This window comes from Metopolophium dirhodum, chromosome 2, assembly GCF_019925205.1.
Source record: "Metopolophium dirhodum isolate CAU chromosome 2, ASM1992520v1, whole genome shotgun sequence".
NCBI lineage: Eukaryota > Metazoa > Arthropoda > Insecta > Hemiptera > Aphididae > Metopolophium > Metopolophium dirhodum.
In genome coordinates this window covers 40,969,036-40,984,577 of record NC_083561.1, presented here as the reverse complement: position 1 = coordinate 40,984,577, position 15,542 = coordinate 40,969,036, and the positions used below count along the sequence as shown (strand labels likewise).

General features: G+C 29.6%; 1 protein-coding gene across 2 annotated transcripts in view; it reads left to right on the top strand.

The window, feature by feature from the left end:
* Positions 1-15,542, top strand: part of LOC132939222 (otoferlin-like) — a 160,227-nt gene that overhangs the window by 37,831 nt on the left and 106,854 nt on the right. For both annotated transcript variants that reach the window (XM_061006290.1, XM_061006291.1), the window contains exon 2: positions 2,478-2,524. In XM_061006290.1, coding sequence (XP_060862273.1) covers positions 2,478-2,524 — 47 coding nt within the window. The remainder of the gene's footprint in view (positions 1-2,477; positions 2,525-15,542) is intronic.

Here is a 15,542-nt window from a genome sequence, read left to right as displayed (position 1 = left end):
CGGTACTTTATACATGGTATATTGGTATACTTATACATAGGTAGTTTTATCCATTCGATAGTAAGTTTTGAACAGCCATTGTTTTTTCAAAAATATTTACCTAATATTTACAATACCGTTATGATAAATAATGTTTGCATTTTCCATAGATATTCTGTTTGGCTTAACTTAATATCGTATAATGTTTCCATGGAACTTCATTGATTGGCTATGCGACAGAAATCAATAGGTTGATGATTACTAATTATCTCTACAGCCGATTAACTATGACTATCCTGCGAGTTGAAATAAAATTAATCTAAAACATATCATAATTAATGTGAACTCCAATATCCCCAGCCATCGTTACGTTGCATAAGTCGAAGGTTTGGTTTTTAACTAACACATTTTGACTCTTATGTGTATTATAAATAATATTAGTAATGAAATACACAGTATTTACTGACTCAGCCGTAAGACATCGTATCGACTATATCCAATATTTATCGAGATGTATGTATGTTGCTGTTATGCAAACAGACTGCGCCAGTATAAAATACAATCGCTACAAAATCGTTTCAACAACGTTTGTCTGCGTTATACCGAGTATAATAGTAAGATGTGGTTTGCATCTCGGTCCATAAATGCAACTCAGTGGGTACCTAGGTACTTCAGCTTTACGATTGAAATAAGGTTGCGATCAAAAGCAAACAAACAGTAATACGGGGAAATACAACTTAAAAATCAATGACATATTTTTACGTTTGAACCTGTATTTGAGTTTCTGTTTTTGTTTAACATCTAAAAATTAATAAGTTTCTACAAAGAAAAAAAAAATCAATAGAACCGTTGAATTCATACTTGTGCATAAGATTTTTTTCTTTTTGATACGATATTTCTATGTTGAAGTTGTTTCCAGTGTGGACTGAAGTCTTTATTTTTAATCTAAAACTGAGTGATAATTACTTCGTTTAAAAAAAAAAAAAAATTGTCACTTAAACATTTTTTAATTTTTTTCACCAAATGCATGGTTTTACACATTTTTTACGATAACTGTAAAACTATCGATATAAATTAAATATTTTTAACTTATATAAGAGGACGCCACGTGGGGATTTGTTGTCTCCGTCTTACATAAGTACAATATTACAAATTGTACGTTCACAACAACACATTTTACTCTGTAATTTAGAATATAATTACCTTATAATTTTAGAGGGAATTTACCTATTGTAAAATGTATAGGTAAGATTATTTATCTAGAACACGTCGGAGGCTTTTATTGATATTTTTTACTAAGAAACAAGTTATGACTATTTTTAAACTATAAATTATTGTTTGTATACTTTAAAAATTATCATAACACTTATTTAAAAATAACGATATTAATATCAAAAAAATCCCTCCAAGATGCCTTAGATAATATATTCTTATCTTTAAATTGTATTATAGGTAAATTCGCTCTGATTTTCGAAACTACAGAGTAAATAAAATTGTGTTATTGTGAACGTACAATAATTTACCATGTTATACGTTTATAGGACAATGAAGACAACAAATGCCCGTGGGACGTCCTCTGAAGTATATATCTATACTAATTATCTATATCGTAAAACCTATATATATATATAACTTAATATAATAGTATGCACTAAATCTACATATTTATATACCTGGATATATAAATATTAACCCTCCGAAATAGGAACTCGAAATAGGTAAGCTTACCAAAATGTTGTTTGGTTCTATAATATTATTATAGTTACAAATTCAATATACTAAGGTACAATAATATGACAAATCATTATATTTAATAAAATATGTGTTATTACAATCTTTTTTTTTTTTGTAAGTAAAAACCCCACGGCGCCATTGGGATAACGTGTATTATTATAATTTACTATCATGCGGTTTTTTCAAACAACAGCTGTTTAAAAATTTTTTTTCGATTGTAATTTATTTTACTAAAACGTTTGTAAATGTCGTAATATTACGTTACACTTACACTTACACGTACGTTATACTTACAACATAAAAAAAAAACTCAAGTTTACGTCTTTTTGGAAAACGTCAAAGAGTTGTTAAATCTTTACGAATTTGATTCTCATACTTAAATGTATTATGTTACATCCTGCGAGAAATCGGTAAAATATCTTTTTGACAAGATTATTTGACTATCGAAAACCACTTAAACTCCATTAAATTAATGAGTTTTAGTCTACCTACGTCGCCAACACCTATGTATAATAATTAGGTAATTAGGAATAGTTACGTTTTAAACACGCGTTCTTGTTTATAATGATTAAATACTTAATTATTTATATATTTCAACGATATCGCGTATAGTGTAGCGAAAGTGAAAAATGTCGGTATAATGTTATGTAAATTTATATTAAAAAGAAATTGAATTATTATTTTTTATAAAATATGCTTTACATTTAACACTGTATAATACAAGTTAATCGATTTACTTATGTTACGTGTTTATTTGTTTATAGGTATTGAGCAGCATTCAGAAATTATTGATTCTACATTAGTGAATCAAGTGAGTATCTATTTAATACTACAGTTTAACTTAATTTATTGCTAATGACTTAAGAATGTATTTCTATTATTTAATAAATAATACTGATGCGATAAAGTAAAGTCGTTTACCTATTAACATTTAGGTAGTCATATTTACACAACGTTTGGAGAATTAGACGTAATTCAATTTTAGTTTTCAGAAGGTAACTATATAACTTGGAATTTATACTTAAACTAAATGCTCATGCACTCAGATCAAAAAGACGACCGTTACACATAAAAACTCAAGTCGGAATGCTATAGTTTTCCTTTGGGCCTTATTTATAATAAAGGTTGCCCGTGGCGTTTGCTTTTAAAAGCTCTGTATAGAATATAACTTAGGTACCTCAAAAAAAAAAAACTTTAAATGCTAGTGTCATGTAACGTAAATAAACTTTATAGAAGTAAAAACTTATCGTTTATTATTATATTTAAAGCTTTGATGAATTAACCTTCTGTGTAACCTTCGATGATAAGATATTTTTGTTAAACTTATTATTTATAGACTATAGTTTTTAGTTAAAATCATTAATTTGTTAACGTATGTGATAATGTCTTGATCGTTAATGTTTCAAGAAATATTAATATGATAAAAGCTTTCATAACGCCTATTCATTCTATAATAAAAGTTTTTCCATTGTTGTATCGCTCGTATAACAATTAATATAGCGTCAGTCAAAATAGTAATCGTTATGAGTTTATATTAATTCTAATGGTATTTTTAACTCTACAAAAATGTGTACACATTTTAGTAATTATAAAGAAAATTATCCACCAACAGCACATAAACCGGATTTGGAATAAAATTCCGAATTAATATCTGAAAGTCTGGTTCTAACCAACAACTGTACATAATAATTTTTTTATGTAATGATTGGTTATTGTTTTCAAATCCAATATCAAAAAGTAATAAGTAATCTCCACATAGGTTTTTTTGTATCCGAATGATTCTTATTAAGGCCATTGTTAACTTAAATTTAGTACGAACAATAATTGTAGGAAATCATCTTATGTTGGTGTGGCATACTACAAACTACGGGGAGACAAAAGTGGTCCTTTGTCAGCGGTAATTGGATTTTCCACTATTTTGGACCATATTATTATTAGCTTAAATTTAAATAGCTATAAATATTAATACTCATATTAGATGTTAAATATTAGGCTATTGTAAGTACCAACGTAAAATTGTCAAGAAATATTAATTTAGTAATTTAATTTAAATTCATTCAAAAATATTGCTACCACATAAACAATTTATTTTTTAATATCTACCTTATATGTATAACTATGATTGAAAAAGAGTTTAAACAGCCATTTTTTTTTTTCAAACGTAAACATCAATATAATATATTATACAGGATGATTTACGAAGCGTATTCTTCCCCTTTTTTCTTTTTCAATTATGCAGTTATTCAAAATCTGTTCATGTAATTTTTGAATATAATTAAGACCGCATATTTTTATCAAATCCTACAGATTTGCGTACTACTCAAGGACTGCGAAAAAAAGGGTTGAGCACGGTAGACGAATCGCCATGTTTAATTTTCCGATCTCGGGCAAAAATACGAGATAATATCAAGTAAAGGCCAAATATTGCAACATCATTCTCTTAATTACCGAGCATGTTACTGCAGAGGTACTATGGTTTTTTATTTCATGTCTGTGTCTATTTTCTAAACTTGCAAACGGCCATTCACTGGATTAACATAACAATAATAATAATAATAATAAAGCAAGTATTGTTTCGAGTATCTCGGTATTTTAGTATTCATAATTTGGGACGAATAATGCACAACGGTGCATGCGAATAGGCGTGGGAGCACTCAGTCGAATGGGCTTGATGACCTGCAGTTTATTAGATTTAATATCGTCAGGAAATGTTCGTATATTATACTATTTGTAATTCATTGAAGAATACCTGCTGATGAATATTAAATGCTGGCCTAATCCTACCTTTGGAGGATCGTCAGAGGCAAAAAAAAAACTATACGGTGGAGAGTATACTGCAATTTATGGATTAGTAAAAAAAAACTCGTATAGGGTCGTGATGTGAGTCAGTCACTTGGGACGTGCCGATTATGTGAGCGAGATAGTATGGTTTAATGTATCAGCCACGTAGTTGTACATAATTTATTTTTCACGACATTTTAGCGACGGAAGATTATGCCGGTAGTCCTTTTGAAAAATATTGTTTGTTTCAGTAAAACAATATATTAAACAGAGTGATCGCTGCCGCAGTGAATGCATTAATTTTACTTATTTGGGCGTTATTTCGTTTTACAGTACGAACAAATGTCAACAGGTATAAGGCATATTAAGTACTAAGTGTATACGAAAAAAAAAAAATCAAAATATGACTGATTTTATACTTGGTCCCATAATTTTTTCTATGGTATTATGAGTGTATTTTTTTCAATTCAATATTTTTTCATTACCAAAATTTCAGCCTTGCAGTAACCAAAGCATATCACATTATTCTGAAATATTCTGATAATAATATTATACAAAATATCGAATACCGTACCGGCGCGCCAATTTTCATATTATATAATATATAGTACTCCGAGCGCTCCGAGTTCGAAGAAGTGGCTGGAATTGCAATAAAATTTCATAGCATATAAAATATATGCTACTGACTTCGGGGTTCGGGAGGTTGTCTTATTTTTACACTATAAAAATAAAAAAATAAAAAAAAATATGTAATATTATTTATACTTTACAGTAGTATTATATCGACCGAGAAAATGACGAGCATTACCTGTATAGTATAATATATATGTGGCACGTCAAAATAGTATTAGTGTTGCCCTGTAGTACATGTATATGACGTAATATATGCAGAAGTATTATTATGTTATGACGTATATTACGTGTGACAATCCGACCTTTGAGGCGGGTTTTTTTTTTTCTAAAAGGTATTTCGTGTCTTCCGCGTTAACAATCAACAACACTTTTTTGAGCCGCAGGAAAACGAGAGAGAGAGAAAAAAAAAAAGGTTGATACCTCGGTTCGTATTATACCTAGGTACCTAAAATATGCGGTCATGTCGAACGGTAACGTGTTCGGTATAGCTGAGATCGGAATGATGGATCGAATAGTTAAAGGGACGTCATCCGTTTGAAAACCCGGTAAGTTGACCTACTGCAGTTGGTGTTCGGAAATCGAAACGCACTATAAATAATTATTATTAAAAATCATCCGTAGCCGATTGCCGTGTAAACCTAAACCATACCACATTACCTTTGATTGTTCAATTAATCAACCTAAGCAAATGGCCACGTTGTCGTTTTTATTCTATCGTCATTATCGTATTATTGTATTATTAATTCCTAGAACGGCTTCGGAAAATTCATTCAGCTGCTGCGGCTGAAAATTCGATACTTGTACGACGAGCGTTAAATAATATTAATTCACACAGCTTGGAATTATTCCACTCGAATACGGATTAAAATAATATCTTTAGCTAAATGTCACGTTTTATCATATTTCGAGGAAAATGGCCACGTAGTCCAACGTATACGGCTTTAAAGGTAGCGTTTGAAATATAGGTATTCTGTTTCGTGTTGAAAATAATTCTCGCCGATATTATTATTGTAAAACCACGTGGATAGCATAATTATTTTGAAAATAATTAACAACATACCAACTACGTCTTTGAACTTTATTTGGAAAAATTGTACTCAAATATACATATAAGTTGGTTAATCATTTTTCCATTGAGAGTTGTATTCACGTATCACTCTGAATGTGAAATTAACTTCCAACAAATATCTTTCCAACAAAACCTGTTTGACTGTACGTATGAGAACTTAATTTATAGTGTTTTGAACAAATTGACCTAGTACATTGAATATTTTTGAAATGTGCTTGTAAGTCTCACACTTCATTTTAATAATATTTTGTATTTGAATAACATAAAAAATGTATAAACATTTTAAATAAAATGGATTCAATCAATGAACATTAAAACTAATATTTTTGAGTTGTGATTTTTTAGATACTTGTATATAGTATACCTAAATGTTACCATACATTTGGTCAAGGACTAATTCACAGTTAAATGTAGTCTAAACTTGACAATAATAAAACATTTAACATTGTTTAAAACAATAATAAAACTAAATTAAAATTCCTACGGCTCACATTTTGAAACACTTAAAACTAATAATTTGTATTATACACATTGTTAACATTTAATACTATAAACCACCATAAACAAAATTAATTTGTATAAAAATGTACATTTTCAACTTTTTAAATGGTATTTAAAATTGTTTACCAAACAATTAATTTTATGATATATTTTATTTAGTTTTTAACATTAAAAGCTATAGTTAAAAAAAATACCTAATATTTGTTTATATTTATTTTTTGTACTCGTTAGTCATTACCAGAGTTCATGACTTTAAGCATCAAAATAAAAGCACTTAAAAACTTAATTATACCTAAGCACTAAAAAACATTAAAATAATAATAAAAAAAATATATCAAAAACAGTAATACATCTCAAATTGAAAAAAAAGCTTTTTTTTCAAAACCATCCATGTTTTTTTATTTTTTACTATACATACATTTGTGCTTTTGTTGAGGATATTTTCTAAGACTGATTAGAAAAATAATATATTTTTGTCAATGGCTATCGACTGTCGTCTCAATGTTAAAATATAAAAAAAACTAGTAAAAAGCATAAAAATAATCAAAAGAGACATTTTAAAATTTAATATTTGAAATCGTTGTAACATGACATGAAAGCACACGAATAGATTCAAGCCAAAAGAATAAGCAAATTATTTAAACCTAGAACATTAGTTATCAATTATTGAATACGTCCGATTATCATTGGATACAAATTATAATATTTGATGCTTTAAACTAGTGTTTAGTTGATCAATAAAAATTTACTATGAGTCAAAATTAAAATTATATGCAAAATAGATATACTTTTATTTTTGATTGTAGTGCCAATTAAATATTAGGTTATAAATGTTTTAATAAGACATATTTATTATTAACTGAGTTGACACTTATGCTAAATATTCCAAATAAATTATGGTATAAGCATGAAATGTGTAAAAATGTACTTTTAATCAATCAACTTAAGTGAATACTTAAAAAAACATTGTTAGGTTATGCCATTTAATGGTTTATTCCTATTACGCGTTCGCTTCAACTAAGCAATTACAACAACTAGAAAATTGGACATGTACTGAAATCTATAGTTGTTGATCAATTAAATATAATTATTTATCAAAATAATTTATAAGCTTATCGGTCCATATTTGTTCAATTTATTGTTGAATTGGAGCGAATAATGTTAAACATACTTTCAGCACGCTTATGTTATTGTATACAACAACCTTTTCATAATTTCATGTTTACATAATATTGTAATCTAATAATATTATTCAATCAATTTAAATACACAATAGGACACTGTAAATTCGACCAAAAGAATTGTTTGTATGATTTATCACAAAACGATTTAAAGAAAACACGATCGTTCATTTTTTCATTCAAGCCTTTATTTAAGAAATTCAACTGGCATAAATATTTACTTTCTTTAATGAAAAACTAATCAGCAACAATGAATTCACGCTATTGTGAACTCGTTATTAACTGTTCCGGCATCTCGAAAATAAAATTAAAAAAACATAAAAAAACACACCTACAATATTCATGATTATACTTCAATTATTTGACGATTGGATTATCGACGTTATATTAATGCACTAAATATTATTATAATTTAATAGTAATTATATATTTTGATAAAACGGTTGGCTGGTGTTGCAGAAAATCCCTCTATGAATAATTATATATTTTGTACAGTGTATACTTTAGTTAGCTTATATTTCATAAAATCGGAAAAAAAAACCGTATCACTGCACTAAATCCGGTTTTTAGTGTAATACAGAGCGTAGTGTTTCAAAAAAGGGTGACTCGAGAATTTGAACTTTTTTATTTGGACACGCACAAATAATATGAAATAAAAATTATTTCTCTCGAGAAATAGTGATAAAGCCGCGCAGAAATAAAATAGCAATTAAAATAATAATAATACAAGTTTGAAATTTCAGTATTGCATCGTAAAGTATATAGTTTAATGTCCGTTTGGTATGACGTGTATAATATGTTTTTCCTTAAAGGTATATAATATTATTAGGTAGATACTTGTTGCTGAGAAGTACAAAATATAACAATGGTGCAAGCTTGCAACTTCATGGAGCTAATATAATATTTGGGACACGGGAAAAAAGCACTTAGAGGAACCACTGCGGTGTGGAGTATAGGAACCATACTGGCATAGAGTGCAGACTTATATTTTTCACTGCATAGTGTAGACCAGTGGTTCTCAATCTTTGTTGTTGTGCCGCGACCCAAATTTCCCCCGTAAAATCGTTCATGACCCACGCGTCGCTTAACTTTTTAAAAAGTAGGTTTAAAAACAAAATTTGTTTATTACTTTCATTGGGTATTTATTATTTTATAGGTTTATAATCGATATATTTTTACAAAATAATATACTTTTAATAATGAGGCGTATTAACCCGTCGTAATAAATAAATATACGACGAATTATTACTTATTACTCACGTAATATTTTTTGGTACTATATTACTATAATAATATAAGTATATTTAATAACCTAATAATATATTTAATATTAATTTAACATAAATTTCTTAAAATCTATGTAATTCAAAAAAATATTTCACCACCCACCAAAAATTGACTGACGACCCACCAGTGGGTCGCGACCCGCAGTTTGAGAAACGCTGGTGTAGACTTTATAATAGGAACACAACAATACCGTCTAAAAGATAACAATATTATAATACAGGTACGAGCGTGCAGCGAATAATGATACAAAACGTACATGTTACAAATGTTTATTCCATTTTACCTCTGTCCCTTTCCCATAATTCGTTCGTCTGTGCAACCATCGTATCGATATACGACGACGCAATCTCTTTGATGTCCTGTAATAACGTCCGTACAGTGCGTATAATATAACGTCGGCGCACAGACCTATACGAACACTGCAAATCGACGCGTTCTTTATTATTATTATTTTTTTAGTTTTGTGTATTTTCGCAGAAACACATAAAACAAAATATAAAACGATTCCGTTCATTCACGCGCGAAAATAAACGCGCGGTATTATTTTCATAAAATTTCGTGTTCCGGCATGATAAAAGTTCACAGAGGATGACGTCTATAATAGGGCAAACTCGCGTCGAAAACCCTAATAATATTTTAAGCGGGTTGTTTATTTTCGCGTGGTCCGTACTCCGTGCCCACAGCACACGACACACAGTAGTAAATGTCTAACTGAAGTTCAGTTGTTCAAGCAAAGTAATTATTGTTTCGAAGTGGATACAATTTTATAAATGCCCGGTTTTATTCGGTATGCCGAATATCTGTACGGATTGCCGGGATTTCATAAACACCTTGCACTGCCTAGTGCATTTTTCGATAGTTTAAAAATGTATACTTTTAGTAGGCCCAGAAAAAATATAGTATGATCATAATAATAATATCTCGTAAAATATACAGTATTTGTAAAATTTTAATTTTATGCGTATATATATTGTACTATAAACATTTATCAATCAGTTTTTAATGTTAATAGTCGTAAATCATTGTAGTTTGACGTACTTAAATACCATGTCTGACAATCTTAATTAGTATACAGGCAGATGCTTGAAATGCCATCTAAAGTAACCAAAAGTAATATTAGCTGATTAACTGTCATCTATAAATATTATGATACCGATTTGTCTACAGTATAGGTAGGTAAGCCGAAAAGGACAAAAAAAAAAAAATAAGTATACCGAATTTATTGTTTGACGTTAAAATTTTTATAGTTCCGCGGACGACGACGACATTCCTCAGCGCGCATAATTTTATACACGCTGGCTGCGTCCTTTGGGGCATTTGATTTTCAATAATAGTTTCATTTTGGAGTTTTGCACGCAGGCTTTGACGGTCCGAACTGAATTTCGAAATATATAGGTACTCTTGTCGAAACCGAGACGTGAATTTCTAGGTCTGTGTCCGCCTAGACGTAATTATATTATTATTATTAATATATGGGGGCGTGATAACAGTATAGACGGCGGACTTATTGCGAATCTCGAGCGGCGGGGCTGCGGCGGAGGGAGGGACGTAGCATTCGTCAAATGCCAGGCGAATTTCGGTAGAAAATAATAATAACATGATATCGGGTTCCGGGTCTCGCGCCGCTAAGAACTTATCTGTTTATCACAATAATTTCGCTTCCCGCGACTACTTCAGACGAACTACGGCCACGGTATGCTTACACCGGGTCGCGGTATAATATTATTCACAAGCGTATTGATTTAGGACGTAGGTAACCCGAAACCCGTCGCCGTAACCTCATTCAAAGTCAACACCACACGTCGTCTTACGATATTATCATCCGGTTATACGATGCATACAATATAATATCGTAGTACACACGCCTATACTCTTAAGACGCGTGTTAAGAGGACGTTATACCCGCATGACGTATTGTAGTTGTCTCCGTCTTACAAGTGCGTAACATAGCAAATTGTGCGCTCAGCAGAACACGTGTAGCTCCGTTATTATAAAAATTAGAGCGAATCGACCTCTTATGAAATCTAAAGGTAAGATTATTATCTAGGCAACCTCTTGGGTTTTTTTTTTTATTATATTTTAATTTTAACGCGAGTTATGAGTATTTTAAAATTGTAAATTTTTTACACGTCTCGAAATACTCATAACTCGCTTTAAAATTAAAATATACTAAAAAGCCCACGAGGTTGCCTAGATCTTACCTTTAGATTTTATAAGATGTCAATTCACACTAATTTTTAAATTAACGTAGCTACACGTGTTTTGCTGAGCGTACAATTTGCTATGTTACGCACTTGTAAGACGGAGACAACACATGCGGGTATAACGTCCTCTTAAGTATCATCAATAAACAGTCATTTCCTTGGTAAGGCAATGTGTCTTGGAAAACTATTTGATGTTGTTTTGAAGACAAAAAAATAATGACGGTTTTTTTTATAAAATTGTACATAGGTAATATGATTATTATAAGTTATAATTTTTTAAGATTTTTAATATTTTAAATGACAACTTCTGTCTCAGATTCTGAACGGATCGATGAATAATTTTAAGCTTTTTAATGTATTTGAATGTTTTTTTATAAACTTGAGCGAAAAAAAAATTGTATGCTTGGACATACAGCTTGAAAGTTTAATACTATAGGTTCCTCCTCCTGCAATAAGTAAAAAGAGGAACCTATACATTATATCTATAGACATTTCAACTTCAAATTTCCACGAATTTGGATAGGTATTTAAACAAAAATTAATTATTTTGTTGTAATTGGAAACATACGGTTCGCAGGAGCTTGCAACTTTTCAACATTACTTATCTGCGTATATTGTTATTTACTTACTGTAAATAATTCCATTTTAAAATTATTTAGATGACCAAATAGTTCTAAGCTACTTATATTACAACACGTTACCGCGATCTTATTCACGTTGTTCTACTTGTTTACCACGTTAAAAGACATTAGGAGGTACCTAGGTACATTATTTTTTATCGATTTCGGAAATTCACATTATGTTTTAATGAGCGTATCAAAAGAATACCTATGGCCTTTATAACGGGCAATTTAGCCCAAACTCAATATTATGTCCGTCTACTCTTGATGTTATCTTTCAAAACGTTTGTGTCACGGTACATTTATATAGTCGAAATAACTCTCCTGCGACATTTGAAACGATTGTTTTTATAAAATTGTGGTCATTAAACGAAAAACATTATCTGCGTACACCTGTTGTAATACATCTGCTTTTATTCTTTACGGGTTGTGTTTATTCAACGCCCATCCAACGTCCATATTATACAATTTACCTTTTCTTTTTGCCCTTTTTTTTTTTTCTTAACACGCAGTTGGTTTTTTACTACCTATATCAACATTATACTGTTCATTGTTACGGAAGCTACATCATATCGTCGTGTCCTTACAAAAATTGTGTTTGTACCTACCTAATAGGTACATTGCGACAAGTATTTAATATTTATAACAAACAAAATAATAAATTACGTTATCCACTCCATTGCTTAGTTTTTTTTTAAAAAGTCTTTTAAATTCCGTAGAATATAGGTGACAGTATGAACAAACCAATTACCTACCTGTTTTAAAAAAGGTTTTTATATGTAGGTACCTCAGAAAAATTATAAGAATGACATATAACCTATAATTATTTGATATATATTACAGGTTATGCAATTCTTTTAATTTTTAGATCTCTCCAATAGGTAGTGGAAAAGGTTGACTGTATTCTTTTTTAATTGAAAAGTGTGCTGTTGCGTTATATTTATACTATGAAAATTAGGACTTATTTTTTGGTTAGGACCATAAAATAATATAACATAAGGTATATGATTATCGAAAAAAAAATGTTCAATAGGTACTTATGTATTTTCGATAAGTAGGTACCTGTTGTATCTTGAATTCATGTGTCTGTTGCAGTATACATACCGAAAATCATTTATTATTTTTTTGAGTATGACTTTTATTGCCAAGTATTTCAATAACATGATTAAATTCCATTTATTTTTGGAGGTGTATGAATATTGAAGACGATAATATAAAATTAACATACCTCGCTATCGACTACTCAATTGTTTGAAAATGGTTTTTTTTATTTAAGTTTTTTTTTAGTTAAATTTTTTAGCTTTTAATAAAAATATCAACTATTTCGTAATTTTCGTTTTAAAATAATGTGATCTATATACTGTGCAAGTACTGTGAATGTAATCTGGATGTAGGCAAATTGGGTGTCCGCAAATCGTTCCAATTTGTATAGTATGGGAATATGGGATACTATAAGGATATTAGATATTTGGATAGCTTTACACAAAATATTTGCATAAACGTACGACCCCATACGACTCGACATGCCTATATTGGCTATTGTTGCATTGTGTTAAATGACTCGATACATTTCCTAAACGAGTGAACATGATATTATTTTAGTATAATGATATAATAATATAGGCGAAACGTTTTCCCTGAAATTAAACTAATATTGTAATGTTGTATCATTAATATTGCACTTAAATTTATTAGCGATAAACGTAAAAATTAATGTCGCGAGAACACGAACAGGATAATTTTTAACATATACGTAAATTAATTTCATCTTACAAAATTTATTTGTAGTATTTTATAATGAATATTCTACCAACGTACAATTTACAGTACTCGCAATGTATATTTATTCATAATAATGTCAATATGTTGAACACGTTAGACCCTTCATCGTGTAATATTAACGCTATCGCTTTCTCTCTGGGTCGTCAGACATAACGATCATTCTGATTGGTCAATTAGTAGTACCATTAAAATGGTTAATAGGCACACTCATTTTATGGTCGCAAGCTCACGCACGCCTTCAACCCTGCCTCGTTATTACATTTCACGGCACATATTACGGCAAAAGTCTAAATGAAAATATGAATGTGTTGTTATTATGTTATTGTGAGTTAATTTTTTTATATATAAACCTACTTATATCAGAAAGTGAGAAATTCTTTACACTGATGGTTACGATTCAACGATTAAGCTATTGCATAACATGTATTAACAGTTATGCTGTATAATATAATATTTTGATAATATAGAATAATATCATAGACCTTACTTTATATACCTTTTATTAGTATTTGGTCAACGTGTATAATAAACAAATTATGTAATTATAAATGGTAACAAATGGATAATACGTTAATACATATAATAATTATATTAGTACTTTTGCATGACGTATAGTATATTATAGTTAATAATGCGTGATAATTCAATACAATCGAATTCTTAACAACTTACTCTAGGTTTCAGAATACTCGTCTTGGAGTTTTAAAATGAATATTATTTCCACTTACTGCAGTCTAAAGTTGTATGCGTACGTCAATTCTAAAATTTTAAAATAATTCATAGAAGCATTATATATAACATATGATATTATATTATACGGACACCATCACGAAAGACGGAAAGAATAATAGAAACATCTGGGATTACATTTAATTTATTCGGTCGAATTACTCCAATGCTGGAGTTTACGCGTCCATCACTCTTATCTGTTTAGGTGTTCTTTCAGACAAGAAAAATATAGATTATTTTTGCCATCCATCATGATAGCATCGGAAATCTCTGTTTGTAGGTTAAAAGTCTTCGTCATTCTTTCAACTCGGACAGTATTGATTGTAACACCATGCTACAATAATAATACGATACTACGATTTATATAGTACGCCCATCATTTGAAGAGATTATTTTGATATAATATTTTTGGTAGTTGGTAGTATACTTCACATAATATTCTCTAGTTAAAATTCAACTGTTTGCATTCATAAGAATTTAAAACATACAAAATACGTACACAAATATATTACGTGTCAGCAAAAAAAAAAAAATAGATATAGGTACCTATATATTTTTTTAAATTTATTCAGCCGAAATAATAAATACAATACATTTCGTTAATAATAGCTGATACGTATACCAACTGAGCTGTAAGCTCGTATCTGGTAAACGGAAATAATAATAGTCGAATAATGTTACGTTTGTAACAGATTGAAAAATTGTAATTATTTTTTTTTTGTATACATATACTAATGTAAAGATATGATTTATTAATAAAAATTTTTCCACACAAGTTTCAATCAATATTTTTGGCGAACGTATATACAATTAATTGTTATTGAACCTATATAGATATCTTGTTTTTGTACAGATATTTAAAAACTGTTTTTAATTTGTTGTTATTGCTCGAGGGCTCTGCGCCCTGCTCCGTTCGCTCGCCAACTCTCCTGGGAGTGAGTGCAGATAAATTATTATAAATTATTATAAACTTTTATATTTTGTCTAAAATGTTTATCAATCACCGTACAATAAAACTTTCAATTCTTGGGGATACGTACCA